We start from the raw sequence: 21,503 nt of genomic DNA, 5'->3' as shown, positions 1-21,503 counted from the left end.
GCTAAAAGCAGTCTTAAGAACTCTTAAGTACCATATGCCAAGTTTTAGGTGCTTTCGAGTATGTCACCTTAATCAACATTTCACTAAAGAATCAATCTTAAGGATTTGTAGAAACACCCAAGGTCCTCTAATAAGAAGCATTGAGAGTGACCTGGTATTGCTTGGAGCCACAGGAGCCCCTGGAAACCTCATTCACTTCTGGCTCTTGGAGCATACGCCCCCTCGGAGGATGTTTAACTCTCCTATTGTAGCATGAAGGATCAGCTTTTTTAAGCTGTGGACAAGGGATTCTTCTGTACCCAAACTGACTTCCTTGAGATGGAGAGGCATGGCGAGCAGCCACGGTTCTCTGAGAGTCTACAACTTGTGTGCAGGGAAGCTGGGGAGCTGCGAGTTACAAACTTGCCTTCACCTGCCTCTTAACACTTACTTCAAACTCTTAACAGTGAGCATTTCTGGTAGGTGGTTTATTTCTTAAAAACTTCTTAAAATACACCTGATACTTCTTCTTTTTTCTTTTTATATTTTTTATTAGGTATTTTCCTCATTTCTGATACTTCTTGAAATGTTATTTAAAATGCAGCACTACACTTCTTACCTTCACGTTTTCCTTCAAGAAGCTGTTTCTGTTCATCTAACTAGAGATGAAAGATGAGGAAAAAGAACTTCATCACATTGAGGGGGAAAAGAACATGAACTTTTATTTCATACCTTTAGGTTCTCTTTTTTAAAATTCTTTAATAAAACAGTCTTGAACATGTCTAACAGTAAAGGAACATGTAAGATCATATGCAGCAAAACTGAAGGTCAAGTTGAAGGTTAATTTGAGAGTAAGAAGCACAAGGAAGAGAAACTATGTCTTGAATAGATTAATTTCAGAAAGAAAAACACCACATAGAACTGACTGCAGGATGGGAACAAGTAAAGATGCATCTCATGAGTTAGCACACATTGTTTCTGGCTTTGCTACTGGACTGGTTCCTGATTCACTTTTACATACAGAATCTGGTTTAAAAACAAGTGGACATGGCTAACAGCTCACCTCCCTATCTTGATAAGGAAATAAAGACGGCTAAGACATTCTTTGCTGGTAGTCACTGTGGCTCATTGATTCAACAATACGGAGAGAATGCCATGTGCCAGCCCACCAGGCTGAATGCCCACAGCCATCCTCCTCATAGCACCCTCAGGCACCCAGCAGTCAGCAGTCCTGCTCCAGCAGCCTCCACAGGAAGCATACATGTGCCCCTTCTCCATGTAGGCGCGCAGACCTACTACCAGGGTTTTGGAGCTGCCATCAAGTTCCAGGTCAACTTGGAACGTCACAGCTCCAGCATCCACCTCTTGGTGTTTTAGTGCTGTAACCGCGACGGTGTGTGTGGCTCTGAACTACTGAATACTTTGCTCTCTAGAATCTTACGAGGAGAGGGAACCCAAAGAGAGTCTGATAAAGCTGTAAAGCCACTACAGTGGCTGAATCTTCCTTCAGGCTATCACAGAATCACACGGAAGCAACTGAGAGTGAGCTGAAGGTGTGTTCCACTTGAGAATAAGGGTGTCAGTTACAGGAGCTGTACAAACTGGCCATGGACAGGAACACGCCCACGTGTGCAACTTCAGTGAGGCTCATGACTTGAATGAGCAAAGAGTGGGTGCTCATATGATCACCTTGTACAGAGTTCCCAATGTGACATAAATGAATGTCCTGGCAAGTGCACCCAGGGGACAGCAGGAGAAACTGAGCCTGAGGCTGACTCTCTTGTAGCTACTGTTAGGCAGTGTCATGATGGTTGGAAATATCATTGCATAAAACACCAACTTAAGTATTTAATTTCAGAGAGGAGGGATGAAGGGAGAGAAAGACAGAGGGAGTGAAGGAGGAAGAGGAGGAGGAGAGGGGGGGAGAGTCAAGGTAGGACACTTACCAGGCTATGTGGTTTACTTTTGTACATGGATTGGAGTCTTGTATTTTTGTTTTAATAGAACTGATTTTTTTTTTTGGTGGGGGGGGGGGGGAGTTAGGGGTATAGCTTAGTTGTAGGGAATTTACCTAACATGTGTGATGAGGTCCTAAGTTCTAGCACCAGGACTATAAAAAACAACAACAACAAAAAGAAGCAACCAAAAAACAAAAACAAAAACAAAAACAAAAACAAAACAACAAGGGCTAGAGAGATGGTTCAGAGGTTATGAGGACTGTCTGCTCTTCTAGAGGTCTTGAGTTCAATTCCCAGCAACCACATGGTGGCTCACAACCATCTAATAATGAGATCTGGTGCCCTCTTCTGGTATGAAGGCATACATGCTGGCAGAACACTGCACATAGTAAAGAAATAAACCTAAAACAAAACAAATCAAAACAAAACAAAAACAAAAACCCTGATGCACAATGTTTGATCACACTGTGAACCTCAAGATTGTGTTGTTTACCGAAAAAGAGAAAACTGTTTCTAGTTGTGGTGTGGCTCTTAGCACACACCTTTAATCCCTCTGGCTGGAATACAGACATACCCAGAGTACATACCTTTAATCCCAAACAATAAAGTTAGTTTGTAGAAGGAAGAACTCATGTTGAAAGTGATGTCTAATTGAGTGGCAGACAAAGTGATGAATCAGAGAAAGATTTGACAGGATAGGCTATGCCAACTCTCTTGAGTTGAGAAGAGAGAGGGAAGGGAAGCTACTTGAGGGGCAGTGCAGAGAGTGGAGTCAGTTTTACTGGGAACAATTATAGAGAAAGGCTGGAGAGATGGAGAGATAAAGTGGGGGAGGAGAGGGAAGGAGAAGCGGGAGGGAGGGAGGGAGGGGAGGAGGGAGGAAGAGAAACAAGCTAGACACAGGTGAAGACAGAATGAGCCAGAGAATGAGAAGAGAAAAAGCAAGATACCACCCCGACCACTGGCCTTCAATACCATGTCATTACCATCATTACCATACTTATAGTGAGCCAAGCTATGCAAGCACAATTGTGCCTGTTTGCTGCTCAAGAGCCAATGAAAGAAACATTGGTGAAGGGTTAGACAAATATGCCCTTATTTCAAGGATTAGTTTACTATGTGAAATAATCTGTAACCTATATAAATCAAAACTCTTTAGAGGGAAAGAAAGCTAAAAGGCCCATTTAAAAATTCATAGTAAATATTTCCTCATTTTATTGAATAAACAATTAAAAATTGTCAGTACATATCTGTAAATTTATAAAAGGCAATTTCAATGGAGAACAAATTGTATAAGTACCACAAACCAGACAACAGAAATGTCTCTTTAAAGCGTAAGTTCACAACATAAAGAAGTCCCGGCTCTGCTTCTCATCGTTTCCTAGGACAGTGAATGCATAGGCTTTCATCCAAATGACACAGCTTGGTGCACTAGTGGACTACTGTGGCATTAGCTACTGCCTGGGAAAAGGTGACATTGTCTTCTGTATGTGCAACCCTAAGACAAGAGCCAAGTGCGACCACAGCAGATGCAATTCCATGGACTTGGGAACAGACATTCCCTACTGAATAGTAGCACTGACTATGGAGTACCTGTTTTAGGGACAGATCTTCTGTGTTCCAGAGCTGGAGGAATATGTGTACCTTGAGGTTAAACAGTACTTATCAACATCAGCTGGCACATACATGTGTAAGAGTTAAGAACATGTGTGTGCACACTGTTGTGGTATCATAACCACAGTGTGGGTGATACAATATAACCATCACTCAGGTAGAACAGTGGATACTGTATGAGAGAATGAAAATACACCTGTGCACCAAAGCCCTCAGGAAGGATGGGGTCACTGGGCGTGTCAATAGTGATGAGAATGATGTAGCCAACACATCTAGAAGTTTTCACACTACATTCCTGGATGTGCTAGTGCCCATGCCCTGGTCATTTGCCCTAAATGAAATACAAATGCTAATGAGAACAGGGCACTCTACTCTAATGCCAACTAGACAATGCCTCTGCCGTATAAAAGGCACATACCACTACCTGACAGATCAAAGGATTATGCAGTGCATTCGGAACACTGCACATCTCTGTATAGACAATCTTGCTACTATGTAACTATGCTATTAGTCTTCAAATATTCATAGTGGCTTATATAAAATACTGAGACTTTGGGAACTTACATATAAAAATAGACTTGATAATAAAAATGTATCTAAAGCAGAGTACCTTGTTAGAGGTGGAATTAGTGGTTAGGACAGATACTGCTTGGTGATGCCCTTGGACTACAGGGGACAGCTCAGGGTCTTGTTCCTATTAATACCAACATAATGACTATGTGGACAGACCTGACACTGCTACTTTTCTGCATGGACACACTGGCTGTGACAGTTCTCTACCTGGGTCTTTTAGTGTGATTTGTCTTGTGCGCCTGGCCCTTTAAAGTATCTTTAGTTGTTAGTCAACTGGCCCTTTAAAAAGTCTTAACTGTTATAGAATTGCTTGATCCTATGACCTTCAGTGCTGGTTGCCTCTTGGATTTCTGGGAACAGGACAGCTGAGGCTGAAGGGAAGGGAGTAGCAGAGTGAGAGGAGAACTCGGCAGTTGGTGCAGAAGACATTGTTAGGAGACAGTTGAGCCATGAGGAGCTGAGCTGAGCGGATAGGCTGCAACAGTTGTTTGGGTTTGGAGCTGCGAGTATTGGGAAAACTGGGAGAAGGAACTGTTTAAGCAGACTGCTGGGGAACTGAGGGAGGAACAAAGGATTGGGGGAAACATTTGAAGGGGCTGGGCTAGAAACTGGAAGGAGGGCTGGCAGGGAGTTAAGAGAACTGGTTACTGGTCTAAAATCACTAGCCATTTTACTGGGTCCCTTTTCTATTAGTCGTGAAGGCTGCAAGGACACCTATCAGGGTTTGAGAACTCTTCCCTTTAGTAAGGGTCTGGATATAACTAAGGAGACCAACAGACAGAAAGCTGCCAACACTGAGTAGCATTTTGATCTTCCCTCTTTAAGAAGCTATTCCAGACCAGGATGTACTGCTCAATTATGAATTCACTTTCTTCAGTTTCAGCATCTTTCCCAGTGACTGGTTATTTAGACCACACCCAGGCTGGAGACACTGGCTAACACCAGGAGGTGAAAAAAAGGAAGGCTCAATGTTCATTCTGGGCTCAGTGGCTTTGGGCCAACTGCACCATTTTCTAAAGCTCACGAACAGTGAAGAGAGGTGTAGCTTGTGACAGGACATGGCAGCCTTTGGTTCTCAGCCCAAGCACCTACACCCTACAACCTACCAGGAAGGGGCAGGTCAGGGCACTATGAGCAGGAACTCAGATGGCACAGCTGATTATGAACATTATTAAGATCTGTTTTAAATTTCTCCAAATTATGACAAATGTGGCCCACCACCAGTATTGTCTATGGTGTATCTGGGATGGTGGGATGCTGTTTTTGCCCCTTCTCCCACTGGAAATTATGTGGGGCTATGGGATAAGGGAAAGACCCCCCCCCACACACACACACACCTGGCTGGCCTCCTGGGTGTCAGTCTAGGCTTTGGGACCTGAGGCAGCATTGCTTGCCTGGCTTTCCCTACAAGACAATGCTAAAATAGGATGTGGAATATTCTAACCAAAATCTAACAGGCAGACACAGGACGCAGAACATGCCTGTAACCTGACTTGAATAGATCAAACACTAACTGGCTTGTGAGTGCTTATTTTGAGACAAATCTCACTATATAGTCTACACTGGCCTTAAACTCAAGATCCTTCTTCCTCCACTTCCAAAGTGCTCGGATTGCAGGTGTGCACTATGCCCAACCACGTTAAAGATAACTGGGTGATTTAAGTATGTTCTCAGCACTAGGTGATAGCAGGGAGCTCTATCATTTTATAAAATAATGACTATGCAGGCTCATGTCCTAGAGTACCTTGTGTTTCAGAGACTTTCAGAATTTTGAGGAAAGGTATAATAAGCACACCAGGGGCTTCTTTGAAGAACCACAGCCTCCAATCAGAAAAGGCAAGTGTGTTAGTAAATGCCTATAATCCCAACACTCTGGAGGCGAAGCCAGGAAAATCACAAGTCCAATGCCTGCCTGGGCAGCTTAGTTAGAGCTTGCCTCAAAATGAGCAGTAAACAGGCGACTGGAGTAGAGTGTAGTGTCAGGCCAAGTGCTTGCCTGCCCTGCAAAGGGCTAGTGCTGCAACCAAACTTGAGAAGAGACAGAGTGGGCACGGCCGAATACCAGCAATGCTGACAGGATGGGAACTGAATGGCAGAACGAAGGCTTATTGTACATCTTTTCTTGCTCTTAGGTATTTAGACAACCCTGCCCCCACCTAACTGCAGGCCATGAAAGAATTGTCTGAGGAAAATGAGGTTCTACTAGCAGAAATAAAAAAACAACAAAACCTAGTTATAGGAGGCCTAATAGAAGATGGCTGACAACAGAATCATTGAGAATCTCCAAGGAGAGGCTGTGATAAACTCTGACTTAGAGGAGGTCCTATTCTGTCTGGTGGGAACAACCCCTCTCCCTCAGCACCAGCTGTACCATGACGTCACCCCAGCCTGGTAAAGGCACAACCCCTACCATCCCTGATCTGCTGCCCAGATACTAGGGTGGGTTTGCTTAAACAGCAAATGAGCCCTGGGTTCAATGGCCAGCACCTTATAAGCTGGATGTGGTGTAGCATGCATGCCTGTACTCCCGGCATTCTAGAGGAGGAGGTAGATCAAGACATTATTGGCTAGACAGCCTGGGATGAAAATGTCTCAAAAACCAAACCAACCAACCACCCAAAAGTCAAGAATGACAACTCTGCTGCTTCCCAGCAGTGTCACTGGTTAGGTGACAATGATGGAGCAGGGTAGTGGTCATGGGTACTAGGTTCAAGAACAACATTTTAGAGGTGATACATATTAGTTCTCCATAACAGGAATCCAAGGTTTCCTTTGGGAATGATACACTGAAGAAAACCAACTCTCTTAAGCAGTTCTGCTCTAAGCAGTGTGGCCTTATATGCGTGGAAGGCAGCAGGCACTGATGGTCTGGACTAATAAAAGAAAGAGGCTGTAGTCTACAAGTCTAAGGAAGCTACGGAAATGAAAATACTACTGGGCATATATAGTCCAGTGTTTGGGGGGTTGAGACTGGCAGATTGCCATGAGTTCAAGGCTAGCTTGAGGTGTATGAGTTCCAGGCCAGCCTGGGCTATACACAGTAAGACCTTGCCACAAAAACCAAAAGAAATAAAAGCAGGATACATTTACCCAGAGCTTCCTTTCCAGAATCTAACCAATACAATGAGAAGAGACAGGTGCCCACAGTGCATCAGAGACCAGCAGAGTTACTCGATCCCAGCACAGAGCCAGAAGCCTCACAAATGAACACAAATGAGTGCTTACCATCCCAGAGGAGGCTGGGATGTACCTCAGGGGCAAAGCATTTGCCTAGCATGTTCAAGGACCTGAATTCACACTAGAAAAAGTTATTTCCACAGGATATTTTGAGAAAAATGAAACTTTCAATGTCTATTGTACTGCTAGATTAGAGCAGAAAGGATCACCACCAAACCAACCAAACAAGACCCACAGTCACCCAACCTATGGACCAGACAAATATAGCCAAATTGGCCAGGGCTGGTGTCAGGGTTGGCCCAGCATTTGTGAGATGCAGGGCTAGGTCTCGTGTCAGTAGCTTTATCCTGTCTGTACCATGAACATCAGCCCTGACCTTCAGAGTACTTTGGAATATGTCTACATAGTACCAAGCAGGGCTACCTCAGCATATACTCACTGAGCTCTCTCACTGCTTTGGGGCTGAGCCATGTATGCAACAGCATCTACTGGAAACATTGTATATTAACCTGCATGTGGAGGTGGCCCTGGGACCTCAGACCACCTGATGCAACCCAGCATCACTCCTAGAGAGGATTCAAACTCTTGTACATTCTGAGGCATTTCTTATGTTCTTATCATTTTAGGGAACTTGCTAAGTCAGCAAAAGAAATGACTTGCGCACCAGCTTATGCTATGGCCTTCAGAGTTCACTTGTGGATCGGGCTTGACTTGGCTATAACCACTTCACCTATTGCGCCTGTAATTAAGATGAAGAGAAGGAAGCAAAGTGGCTCACACTCCTACAGCGGCTTTCAGTCCAGTGCCCCTGCAAGCCAACTCTAAACACAGCACAGCCTTGGTCACAAGTCAGTAGCAGGGCAAGGGATCAGCAAAGGCCCGGGGCCACCTCTACATGCAGGAGGCTACAGTCTCCACTGTCCTTCTTGGGATAGGATGCTGTCAAAACATTCTGCAGCGATTTTATACACTGTGCTGGCTGAATAAACTAAACAAGTTCTACATGCTAACTAATCATGGGAAGCCTGAGTCGTTTTAAAAGCAGCATCAAGGGGCATAACACACAGTCTCCTACAGATGGACAAGAATCAGAACTGCAGAATATTCAAAATGTGTAGCACCAGTTTTTACTTGAATTCAAAGCAGGTGTCAAAAAAGGCAATGCTGCAGAGGCCAATTCGTCTGTCACTATAGGAACTGGCTGGAAATGTCCTTCTACCTTAGAGTGGATGTGCAGATTTTAACATCACTCCACATGAGAGCTTTAATTCCTTGACATTCAAAATAGTATATAATCTACCAGTAATTAGAAAAATCTTGACTATCTAGCATGAATGTATTCACTTTCTATGTCTGAAGCAAAGGATTCTGATCTCTAACTATATACCAGTGGGGGTTAGCATCTCTTTATAAAGGAATCTGGGGAGGGGGTCAGGATGGGTTTTTATCTATCTGGTTTCCTGGAGTGGAACTCTTTAAATTGGGCTGGAAACTGAAAGGGACTCTCTCCCCACTTGACTGTGCAAAGGGGTTGCTGAAGAAGAGGTTCATGTCCAGGGGCGCCTCAGCCTCAGAGTCCCACGAGTCTGAGTCTGTGCTGCTGGAGCCCTCGGCTGTTGTGGGTGGGTAGCTGAGCTGCTCTAACTGGTCGATAATGTCAGAGAACTGGAAGGCCGAGCTGGACTCGGAGCGGACTGAGCAGGCTGGGAAGTTGACCATGGAGCTGGCCTCAGACTGATTGGCTGAGCTGGATGTATGCAGAGAAAACCCACCATGCAGCGGCATGTTACTGAGGGAGCTGTTTTCAGACTGGTTGTTCCTAAGTGAGCTGGTTTCAGAAGGACTCAACAGACTCTGCATCAGGCTAGCCTGTGCCTTCACCTCAAACAACTCTGAGGTGTCTGAGGGATGTACATTGCCATTGAAATCACTCCCTTCCCCAAATTCAAAATCATCTTCTACACTCATGTCCACTGCTTCAGTAGAGTATCTGTCTGGGCTGGACTGGGCAGACTCTGCACCACACAAAGCAGGGGACCCAGTGGACTGGACAGGTAACAGGGACTCCTGAAGAACTAAAGAACTGTATGGGAAAGAAAATGCCTCAGAGCCTCCAGCAAAGAAAGAGATGTCTGCTGGGTCATCATCTATGAACTCTTCTGACACCTGCAGCTGTGCGTTTGTCAATGTGAAAACCGGGATCCCTCGGAGGCACTGCTGGCCACCCTGGTATTCCCTGCTAGGCAAGAAGGAGCCTGCAGAAAACTCATCCTCACTACTGTCATTTCTACAAACAGCTTTGAGTCCCCTATTTGTCCTCCCTTTGCTAATGTCTGCAGCATTGAGCCTCTGTCCTCTGGGACAAGCAGAACCATGGCTGTTCACAACACCACAAAACCCAGCACCTGGACCAGGCTGGAGCACAGGGGGTCCAGGGAGATGGGCCGACTGTGTGCTGGGGCCGTCAGATGATGGTGGTCTGCTGCTTCTCTCTGCTGCTGTGCTCTTGATGAGGGGAGCCTGAGGATCCACAAGGGAGCTGCTGCTGTCCTTCAAATTGGGCAGACCAGGAGGGGACAAAGAAGAACTAGGGGGTGGATAAAAGGAGACATTTGCTGAAGACAGGGAGGCAGAAGTTCTCAAGCCATCGGTGAAGGAGACGCTCTGGGGGTCAAAATTAAGAAAAGAAAAGAGAAAAGGAACATATAAAATTACATAACACTATTAAAAATTAGTAAAGCCAATTGGGAAGTATAGACACTTCCAGCACGCGTCTGCTGACAACTTTCCTGGAGGGCTCTGGGTACATTTTCCCTTTCTAAGGGAGGCTCTGGGTTTTGTTTTGAGACATTCTCACTGTAGTCTTGGCTAGTCTCAGACTCTGGGATTATAGATGTGTGTAGCCATGCCTGGCTTAGAAATGAACAGTATTGCAACCTGACTCACGTAACATCCTGGACTTGTTTTCTGCTTATAACACCTTAACTCTCTTCCCATGTTCTTGCAGCATGACATGTCATAGTAAAGAAGAGAAGCTACCATGGAGAACCAGATGACATGGAACAAGGGTTTTGTGGTAGCCCTTCTTATCCTAAATCTATAAACACATACATGTGGGCATTCATCTCTCTACTCAGCCTGACCTCCACTATGGTGAGACACCAGGTGACACGCACATGCTTATGGTCCTTGATCGTGAGTGCTAGAGATGACATCACTAAGGAATGGGTACACATAGCAGCCCACTCCTGAGTGCAATGGAAGGCTGAAATCACTGATTAGGATGCCCTTGGCCAACATCAGTGGTGTACAAGCCCTGAGACATTCTGAAAGTGCTAGAGTGGACCCAAAAATGAGGGAGAAGAGGCTCACTGCTGGGGGAGAAAGCACTACGGGGCAGGGAAATAATCATGCCAGGGTTCCTCACTAACAAGTGGTTAGAATCAAATACACCCTCATAGGACTGAGTCTTTCCAGGGCAACATGTCCATAAGCAATACATCTTGTGGGGTGTGTGTGTGTCACATCACAGCATGGGGAAAATGCAAGTGATGTTGCAGGGGCCCAGTAACTAGCCTTGTAGAAATATAATAGCTGGTCATGCTTTAAAAGTAATCTATTTACCAATGGCTATCATATTGCCTGGTTTTAGATTTGTTTTGTTTGAGGCAGTGTCTTTCACATAGCCCAGGTGGCTTTGAACTCCTGAGCCTCCTGCCTCAGCCTCCCAAGTGTTGAGAGTCTAGGTGTCACTCACCATGATTGGCATATTGCCTTTTCTTAATCACTCAATCACATTTCTTTATTTTCTCTGGATTTTAAAATAAATTAGATAACTAAAAGCTTAAATGTAAATTTTAGACTATCCTTTAAAATTCAGTTAAAAGATGGGGGGCACACAAGCACTAAGATACAGGGCCCAAAAGATGCTCTTGGAAACTATGCTCAGTATAAATAATAGACCACCAACAATGACAAACTGCACAGCATGAACTATCCATAGGAAACTAGGGCAGCACAAGGAAACAGTTATAGAATGGTTCCTGAAAGCAGGACGCATGCTTGAGTGTGGGGGTTAATATGCAAATATGAAGTGGTAATAGGCAGACCTGAAACACAGATTAGTCACTTATGGCTCATCATGCTGGCATAGAGCAGCTGATATCTCACTGGGCCATCCCTGCCAAATGTTTTCCTATGCACCTGTGCACAACTATTTGCATCTTTGCTTTAATAACAGTTATAATCCACCCAAACACAAGAGATGTAAAGCTGTTCCCTGCTTTTTACTTTGAACAGCTTTTAAATCCTTTTAGCTCTCCTCCCACTCCTTCACACCTCACAACAGCATAGTCTTATACTGTGTTCCATCACCCATGTCTCCGTGCACCCTCTTCACTAGCGGGCCTTTAAAAGTGGCATGGAGAGGCTGCAGTGTATTTAGGAGTCACCTGCACACCCTAGCAGACTGCACCACGCTATGATGATTCATGGTGCAGAGCTCAGGGCTGTCTTGTCATCTAGGGTTTCATCGTGAAGTCAGAAGTGTGCATTAAGTCGTGTGAGCCTTCTTACAACACAGCAGAGGACCTTCTAGAACACTGCATCCTGGTAATTAGTACTGCTTATGGTTTCAACCAGAAAAGACGAACCTGTTTAGGCAGATCTACAGTCAGAGCATGAAGAGATGTCCGAGTCTTACTGTGCCGTCTGCAAAACAGAGAATATGCTGTGAGGCTTAACCTCCTCATCTCCCTGTCTGCCATCATCCCACTCACAGTGCCTCTTCCTAGAACCTCAAGTCTGTATTGCATCCATGAGAAAAGCTCAAGTAAGAATATGACCAGACAGGGTGGGAAGCTAGAAATGGGCAGAGGAAAAGCAACCAGTAATTAAAATAAGAAAGAAACCCAAGAGGGATACAATTTTCCACATGAACTTTAAGGTTGTTTACCACATGATGAAGGTTAGAGCTGTCAATGTGACAGGACCTGGAATCACTTAGGGGACAAGCCTGTGAGGGATCATTTAGCTTCTGGGTATGTCTCTGAGAGGTATGCTGCCCAACTTCCCACTGTGAATGGATCCCTCCCTGGGAGAGGTTCCTAACCTTTAGAGCAGAGCCTGCAGCTCTGACTCCCCACTGTGAGGCACTGAAATCAGGAACTGTAAGTCAAATCAGCCCTCCTCCAGTCTTCCAGCTGCTTTTGCCAGGTATTTTATCACAGCAATGGGAGAAAAGGCCCTGTAAAACCTTCACATACACATGCGCTCTACAGTTCAGAAACTACAAATTGGTATGTGCAGTTATCTCCGTGAAGACACTACAAACCCATTTTAAAAAACAAAAACAAAACAGGCAGTGGTGGCACAGCGCACATGTGGTATACAGAAATGAATGCAGGCAGAATACATATGCACATAAAATTTTAAATAAAACAGAAATTTTAAAGGTTCACATTTTATATCAATGCTACAGCATTTACCTTTCGTATGGAATTCTCTTCATCCCACCGTCTTTGACATAATCTACTAGTTGTTTCTGAGTTCTTCCACTACAAATAAAGGCTCAGTTAAAACAAAGCAGTAACTCAGAGCATTACCTTTTAGAGTTAAGAACAGAAGTAAGACGGCCCAATGTAAATAACTTGGATTTTCTGGGTAGTTTTTGTTAAGCCTATTTTCTCATAGTTTGAATATTTGATTTTATTCCCCCTATATATTCTCCTTCACAAGAACTACTCCTAAATACAATTACCTACCTAGCCTATGGCACCTCCTCCCTGTCTCCATCTCTTTCCTCTCCCCAGTGGTCAGCTGTTTCTGCAGCTGAGGCCAGTCTTACCTGTATCTGAAGGAGGAGCCTCGGCTGAAGAAGACAGCTTTTGCCTTTGGCTTAGGCTGGTCAGAGAGTCTAAAAAAGGTATGGTACTCCACACATATCTTCCAGAAGTTCTTACATTCATCTCTGCTACCCAACAAGAACTCTAACGTGTCCTGGTAGGGCCCCTAGAACAAAATACAAAGTTTCAGGAAGCAAGTCCAATAATACCATACTGGAGAAGAGAAAGCAAGCCCAGAAGCAGATCATACAACAGCCAGTTTCAAAATCAAAAAGTAGATACAGGCATGGTGTCACATGCCTTAGAGAACTACAAATTACAGTGTTCAGGCTCACAAACAACATGAGAAAACCACTGCTGTCCTAAAAATGAAGTTCTGGGCTCTAAGATCACATGCATTTTGAACCTTCGGGTATATATTACCAAATCACTTTTCAGAATCTTCTACTTAGTCTTAAAGTTTCAGGTGCATGGGGATTAAATGCTACTTGAATACATGCCATTCCAATAGTTGCTTTTGTAAACTGCAGCGTTTCTCTTCTACCTTCCAAGAAACACCTTTTACAGAGAAAAAAGGAAGCCTTTAATTTGCATATTCTCATCCACAGGAGTAGAGAACTATGGAAATAGTAAATAGCAGACCCTTTCTCTAGTGGGGTCTGTTAGCATGGGGCTATAATCACAGCACTTGGGAATCTGAGGCAGGAGAATCAGGCAGTTGTACAGTCAGTCAGCACAACACAAAAAACCCCACAAAACCAAACAAAGTAACAACAAAAACAACCAACCCACCAACCAAGAAAACACAGACACATGCAGACAGGCAGACAGACATATGCTTTCAAGTCTCTACTAAAGTCAGTACTGTCTATACTGCACAAGAGCATGGGATTGGACAAAACCCCATGTGCTTCTTAGGGACTTAGAAACACTCTCTGGCTGGGCCAAGGGCTGAGACTCCTGAGACTGGAGTATCCTTAAGCTCACCCAGGTGGCATCTCAAACTCCAGCCTTGCCTTGCTTTAGCTGAGCTATTATTTCCTAACTTCCTTTGAAGAAAGAAAACACAATTGAAACATTTTACTCAAAGTACTGAATTCCCCAATGATCACACTACATGGTTACTTTTTTTATTTCTTTAAAAAATTAAAAAAAAAATTTCAAATGCACTTCATGTTTTTTGCCTACAAGTGTGTCTGTCTGTGTGTCAGATCCCCTGGAACTGGAGTTATAGACAATTGTGAGCTGGGAATTAAACCCCGGTCCTCTGGAAGAGCAGCAGCCAGTGCTCTTCATCGTTGAGCCATCTCTCTGGCCCTACATTTTCTATTTCTAATCAATGTGTTTATTAATTTGTCAGCTGTTGTTGATTGAAAACTCTCAATAAAGGAGGGTGTTGTTTTCTTTTGTTTAGACTGGCTCTTGCTATATAATCTAAGCTGATTTCAAATTTCATAATTCTCCTTCCCCACCTCCTGATTAAAAAAGGATTCTTTTTATTATTTCTTGATAATCAAGAATTCTTCAATTAGACCTAGCAAGAGGTCATCTTTTTTATGTGTCTCTGTGTGTGCGTATACATATATGCAGAAGCCTGTGGAGGCCGTTAGAAAAGGGGTTGGACCTCCTGAAACTGGAGGTACAGACACTAGTGAGCCACCATGCAGGTGCTGGGAACTGAGCCAGGCCCTCTGGAAGAGTAATGAGTGCTCTTAACCACTGCATCATCTCTCCAGCCCCAGAGATTATATTCTCAATTCAAAGCACCTGGGAAGAATGGGGCGGCCCCTTAGCTCTGTCTGGGCAGAGGTGCTCACTCGCACTGCTGAAGGGTTCTTTCTGACTACCCTCACCATACATCTTCCTAGGCCCAGCCCAAGCCTGCTGAATGGGAAACCCTCAGGCCAGAGCCTGATAGTTTACTCCAGGGGGGCAACGATCTTCCTGCCTCTGTGTTTGGTGTGGTGAGATTACAGATGTGTGACCCGATTTTATACCAAATGCTTTAAAAAAAAAAAAAACCAAAAAACCAAAAAACCCAACTTTTGTTGGATTAAATTGCCTAACAATATTAAAAGTTTCATAATAATACTTACATGGACCTCAGGGTGGAGTTTGATAAGAAACCTTTTTCTCTTGAAGCTTAGTTTACGGACTTTGGACCAGTTGAAGGTATTGATTTTGGTGGTACCCTGAAATATCACAGACAGACACAGAGTGGTACAGTTGTATTGACTTAGGTTACATCCTTAAAAGCAACCTAGCAAGTCAAGTGACATGTCACCATTTCACCTCTAACACCTCTGAATCCAAATGCCACCAACAAATACACTATTTATTTTGCACTGTGATTTACTTCTTTGATACAATTTTCTTACAAATTTGGGTCCTCTGCAAGAACAGTATGTACTCTTTTAAAATTGTATTTACTTTTATTTTAATTATGTGTATTTGTGTATGTGTGTGCGCACGCACATAAGTGCAAGTGTCCACAGAGGCCAGAACTGTCTGTCCCCTGGAGCTGGAGTTACACGTAGTTGTGAGACATTCATTGTGACTACTAAGACCAAGCTCAGGACCTCTGGAAGAGCAACCAGTGAACCCCAGTGTGCACTCTTAGGCATTAGGCAATCTCTCTAGCCTCATCACTTCTTTTTTTTAATTTTTATTTTATTATTATTTTTTTTGAGAGTTTCATTGTCCAAGCTGGCCTGGAACTCTTTAGGTAAACCAAACTGACTTTGAGCTTCCTCAGTTTTTCTTCTGCCTGCCTCTGAAGTATTATAAGACAGGTGTGGGCCACCATGCCCAGCTCAACAGTGCCAATCTTATTCCACATTGTCTTTGTTTTAAAATTACACATACTTATTTTTTTGTGCCACAGTGCAGGTGTGGAGGTCAGAGGACAGCTTGTGGGCGGGCCTTGGTTCTCTCCTCCCACCATGTGGGCCCTGAGAACTGAACTCAGATCAGCAGGCACCTCTATCAACTGAGCCATTCTGAAGGCCTAATCCTGTCTCTAAGCTTATAACTTCTGTTCTTCCTTTGCTTTTCTCAAGCCCTCTGGTTTGTTTTTAGGAATTGCTGTTTTCTCTGTAATAGGAAGAGACTAACAAAACTCAGAGCCTGAAGCAGCAGCATGAGTCCACAGTAACACTTCCCTCTCATTCTTAACTGAGCCTGTAGGCTGCATACCCTTTGTAGGATCTGTAAAATAACCAATTGTGTGTGTGTGTGTGCATGTGACTTCCCCACAAATAATAGAACACTATATTGAGTTTTGAATCTTTCTCCAAATGAGTATCTCTCTAGAAAGCCTCCCTCTCCAATGTGCAACTGTCCCACAATACAGAAGCATATGACTTATTTAAATGGACTTCGGATGGTTATTTTCTAGAATTTTACTCTTACAAATAAGACTAGAGTCAAAATTACAAAAGAAGAATTTTATAGTTCTGATGAAGAACATTTTTGCTTCTCATGGACACAACACACATACTTTTCTGCTTGCTAGAATCTGGTAGGTGACGAGCTACGCCCTCCTAAGGTTTTTCTGTCTTTCCATCTCTTCCATCTCTGGTACTGGCTGTTTCTTCTAAAAACATTTACTATCTGTACTTTGGGGTACAGACTTCCTCAGGTACCTGTGACTCTTTGCTCCCATGCGTGCATTTAAAATGCCAGGATTGTGACTTTATGGGTTAGGACTCGGTGACAGTCATCAGTGAATGCTACATTAAGAAGAAATCTGAAGAGATATGAATGGCCATGTGGTTTTAAAGTACATCTCAGATGAAAGAGACAAACTACTAACTCTGTAGTAAAGAGTATCAGAACACACACAGAGGTTTAATCCACCAGTAGTAAGGACAGATGGCTGTCTGTGTCTCTTGGTATGAAGCCCTGAAGGGTATGACACTTCCTAGGGGCTCCACTGGGAACATGTTACCTGAACTAATAGACATCCAATAAGCCACAATGAGGGCTGTATTATTAGAAGTAAAAGAGAAAGAATCTTCAATAATGTCAATGTCATAAAACATAATGAAAAAGGGAAGACCACAGTAAATGATCTAGACTCAATGGACTGAGACTGAAGATGTGATAGGTAAATTATTCATCTGGCCTTAGACTAGATTCCGTCCTGGAGGAACAAGGCTATAAAAGCATATCACCACTGGGCCTGACAAAACAATGGATACTTTATTAATAAAATGATCTTATTTTAATTTTTGATCTTATACTTTTTAAATATTAAAATGTATTATTTATTTTGTGAATGTTTGTGTGTGTGCATGCACATGTGTGTGTGTGTGCATGGGTACACACGTGCCATGACACATATGTGGAGGTAAGGGGGCAAGTTGCAGAAGTCAGTTCTCTTCTTCCTCCATGTGGGTTCTAGGATCAAACTCAGGTCATCAGGTTGGACAGTAAGCAAGTTTACACAATGAGCCATGCTGCTGGCATGCCAATTTCTTTTACTTTGAAGCTTGCTTTGTTGTCCCAGATGGCCTAGAACTTGTGATCCCTCGACTCAGCTCCCTAACAACTGGGATAACTGTATTACTGGTGTCAGTGGTAAGTGTACTGTGATTATGTAAAGAAACACCATATATGTAGGAAATGCATATAAAGGTCTGAGGAATAAGGATAGATGCCTCTTTGTTGCTGTTTTTTTTTTAACTATGTTGTAGGTTGTTCTTTCTTCCACCCTTTTGGGCCCCTAACACTAGATAGGAAGGAAAAAGGATAAAGGGGAAAGGAAAGAACTCCCTGAATAAAACCAGGGGAGAAAAAGGGGTGACGTTATTGAAAGAAAATAAAACTTGAGACCTGTGATTCATGTAATTTATGTCAAATGGCCCAAAGAGTTGTTTGTGAGCTTTGAAACCTGGGGCTGAGAACATAGCAGAACAGGCCAGGACATGGCCGGGCCGTCTTTAAGACATTCCTGAGGCTGCTTGGCCATAAAGATAAAGACAATGACATGTCCGGACTGGCCCGGCGCCTCCCTATCTTCCTCCTTTCTGACCTAAGTTAAATGTTATCTGCATGTACAGTCTGCTGATGTTTAAATGGACCAATCAATCATGTGAAACTGCGCCAATTCTTTCCTGCTGATGTTTAAATGAACCAATCACGTGAAACTGGGGCAATCCTTCCCCCAGCCCCAGACTCTTTTCTATAAAAACCCCTAGCTTTCAAGCCTCGTGGTCGAATCCACTGTCTCTTGCGTGAGATACGTTTCGACCCTGAGCTCCACCATTAAACTACCTCTGTATTTACATCAAGACGGTCTGTTCATGATTCTTGGGTGCACACCGAATCGGGAATTGAGTCGGGGTTTCCCCACTAGGTTCTTTCAGTTACCATTAGCCTACTTCCTGCTGATGGGGAATTGAGTTCCTTGGGGGAAATTTGATCTTTGCTGTCAGGATATCTAATTTCTTGTTGTGGTTTCTTCTTTGTGTACAACTACTTAACAAACTGCAACCAACAACAACCAACAACCAACCAATAACCTTCCTATTGGGGCTCTAGCATTTACATACCTACTCTAAAGAGTCCCTAGAATTCCAAACATCACACAATCACAGAACTATACTTGTCTGGCCAAATCACACCCCTGCTAGAGCACAAGACCATAGTCAGCTGCTGGGGACAGTCTGACGCAGCCCCACCACTTACTCTCCTGTGCTTCAGAAGACACTGTGGCAGAAGCAGGGACTGAGTGCACTCAAGTGTTGACAAAGGTGAGTCCAGGTTCAGGACAAATGGGTTCTCTGTGCTATCCCTCCCAGTCCTCAGGTTCTCAGAGAAGCCACCACACTAGTATTGCTTCTGCAGGTACTGGCATCAGTACCTAAGGGTGCCAGGAGTTGGGCTTTTCAGAGGAGCCTCCAGTTTCCTGTCAATCTGGCCCATTTTCAGGGAGGTGCCTTGCTTCTAACCTCTGGCACATACTACTGAGGGGGACACCCCTGTACTGCTTTCCCTGGGTCTGCCAGCTGGGCTGCAACTGCTCTTCATACAGAAAGGCCTGACTTCCTGTTATCAGGCTCCCTGTATCTAATTCAGCCCCTGTCATCAAAAGCTCTCATAGCCCAGCAAAGTTGTTACCCCTAGATTGTTCATAGCCCTGCAGACAAGATTCTGAGCCCCAGTTTAAGACCCTAGGGGGTGGCTCTGGTTCAACATTAGAATAAACACTGAGAAGGGAATGGATCCCTTGGGCAATGGTCAGTCCTGGGGGGTGGGGGTCATGAGTTCCAGGACAGTGAGCAGAGTTTTACTGTGGTAGAGGGAGACAGGAAAGCAGCTTCTTCATTGTAAGAGGTCAGATCAGGTTATATGCCAAGATTCTCTTTCACACATAGCACTCACTCCTCGCAACAAAAATCTACTAACAAATACAGAAACAACAAACTGTATCAACCCACCATGCACTAGGATGGCCTACTATGTCCCCTCCCTGCCCATCCACCTACCTGGAACACCAGGACACCCATGTGAGAAACTGCTAGATTAATCTTGGTCCCTTCTCTGTCAGAAGCCATGTGAAACCTGATGCCATACATTTCCAACTTCCTTGCAATCTCAAGCACCTGGAAATCTGACTCTGCAGGAGTCTGGCCCCTACACAGAAGGACATTTTGACATATCAAAATACTTGTGGTGTAAAAAAGAGTCAAAGCATATTAAAAATTAAGTCAGGAAATGTTAGATAAAGTAGCCAATAAAGCAAAGTGGAAGACTGTTTTTAGAAGGCAGATGTTTCACTTCTATGCATGCAAAGGGTATAATGTTTCATTTAAATTCACTAAGTGGTCAGTTTGCATATAACTTACTTGAAGTTATATGTAAACACATCTAGCTACCAAATAGTAAGCTGGAAGAAATGTCATAAATGATACTGGTATCTTTATTATCATTGCAAAACAACTTGGTTTATCGACGTATAGGTCTCCTAACATGTAACATGCTATGTATGTGTCCACAGCCCACACTACATCCCCAGAAAACAGAAGTGAATGTGGCCAACATCTCATTAGGCAGCCTGCAGGAAAGAGATGCTCACAGGAAGTCACATCTGGGACAAGGAAAGGCTCCCCCATGCCCAATGTCTGGACCCTGATTGGGGGATTTCCCTCTACTTACTCTGTTAGAGCCACACTGGGCTGTTGTATGTTCTCAGATCAGAGAACAACCACTGTTTCTTCAGCTCAAATTCCTCAAAAGCCTTAACAACAACAGCTCCTGGTTAACCACCTTCAATGTAGCTACAACTACATTACCTCACTCCTGACTTACGTGTGCCTCTGATGGAAGTCTAGTATCTTTTCCAGAGATTTCTCCTGGTTGGGCAAGTATTCATTGGCTTTGAGGTGTTCTCGATCCAGGGTCTCATCATAATCTCCGATTTCCGCTGAGAAGAGACAAACTTGTCACTTGGGTTTTGAAATAAATGGTATGTGTGCATGCAAATGCTTTATATTTTATTTTTCTAAATATGCTGTTCAGAGGTAATCACAAAAAGGTTTGAGATTTTCCCTCAAGTTCAAAAATTCTGATGAGAGTTTACAGTGAACCCTGAGTATAATGACTTACTGTCTTTATTTTACGTTTTAAGCAATTTTTAAACATTTTATGGTGAGTGTTTTGCTTGCATGGAATGTACCACATACACGCACCATGCACACGCAGAGCTTAAGGAAGTCAGAAGAAAGCATTGTATGCCTGGGACTGGAGCCGCAGAAGGTTGCGAGCCACCAAGTGAGTGCTAGGAACAGCCCGAGGACACATGAACAGCATGTGCTCTTAACCTCTGAGGTGGCTCTCTAGCCCTGGCTTACTATTTTAAAAAACCAGTTTACACATCAATTGTTCCATGGATACTATGACCAGAATCATTACTTTGCATTAGAAAACACAAGCTAAATCTTTCTTCCTCCCCTCAAGTGCTTTTCAACTCTTAAAAAACTTCCTAGTTTTCTGAATTTTTAAAAAGATTTATTTTTATTTTATGTGTATGAATGTTTTGCCTGCACATAATAACCACACTGATATGGCCTCATCATGAGTTTAGACATGGTGTGTCCTTCCCTTTCTCTCCTTATGATAGCTTCATAAGTCCTGTAAGCATGCACCCGTATCTTGGAATCTCTTGCTATACTTTTCACAGTTTATTTCTGAAGTAAGTTTAGTTTTATATCTTTATCATCTTTTGTTTCATAAACGATACTAAAGGCCTGAGTTCTCTTCCCTTCACTGTTAATGTTTAGACAGCAGGGCTGTAACATACTCTCTGGAGGCCCTTTCCTGGGTGTGCTGAGAGTCTGATTTACAGCCTGACTGG

At 43.6% G+C, this 21,503-nt stretch overlaps 1 protein-coding gene across 1 annotated transcript in view; it reads right to left on the bottom strand.

The window, feature by feature from the left end:
* Farp2 (FERM, ARH/RhoGEF and pleckstrin domain protein 2) overlaps positions 1–21,503 on the bottom strand; it is a 104,224-nt gene that overhangs the window by 24,918 nt on the left and 57,803 nt on the right. The window contains exons 7-13 of the mRNA XM_021168209.3: positions 20,459–20,573; positions 19,636–19,783; positions 15,241–15,336; positions 13,147–13,310; positions 12,788–12,856; positions 11,954–12,011; positions 9,707–9,965 (exon numbers count right to left, since the gene is read on the bottom strand). Of these exons, the coding sequence (XP_021023868.1) occupies positions 9,707–9,965; positions 11,954–12,011; positions 12,788–12,856; positions 13,147–13,310; positions 15,241–15,336; positions 19,636–19,783; positions 20,459–20,573 (909 nt within the window). The remainder of the gene's footprint in view (positions 1–9,706; positions 9,966–11,953; positions 12,012–12,787; positions 12,857–13,146; positions 13,311–15,240; positions 15,337–19,635; positions 19,784–20,458; positions 20,574–21,503) is intronic.

Source organism: Mus caroli, unplaced genomic scaffold (assembly GCF_978045245.1).
Source record: "Mus caroli unplaced genomic scaffold, Mus_caroli_1 scaffold_1, whole genome shotgun sequence".
Classification (NCBI taxonomy): domain Eukaryota; kingdom Metazoa; phylum Chordata; class Mammalia; order Rodentia; family Muridae; genus Mus; species Mus caroli.
Note: the sequence above shows the minus strand (reverse complement) of the source record. Positions and strands in the feature narration are given on the sequence as shown.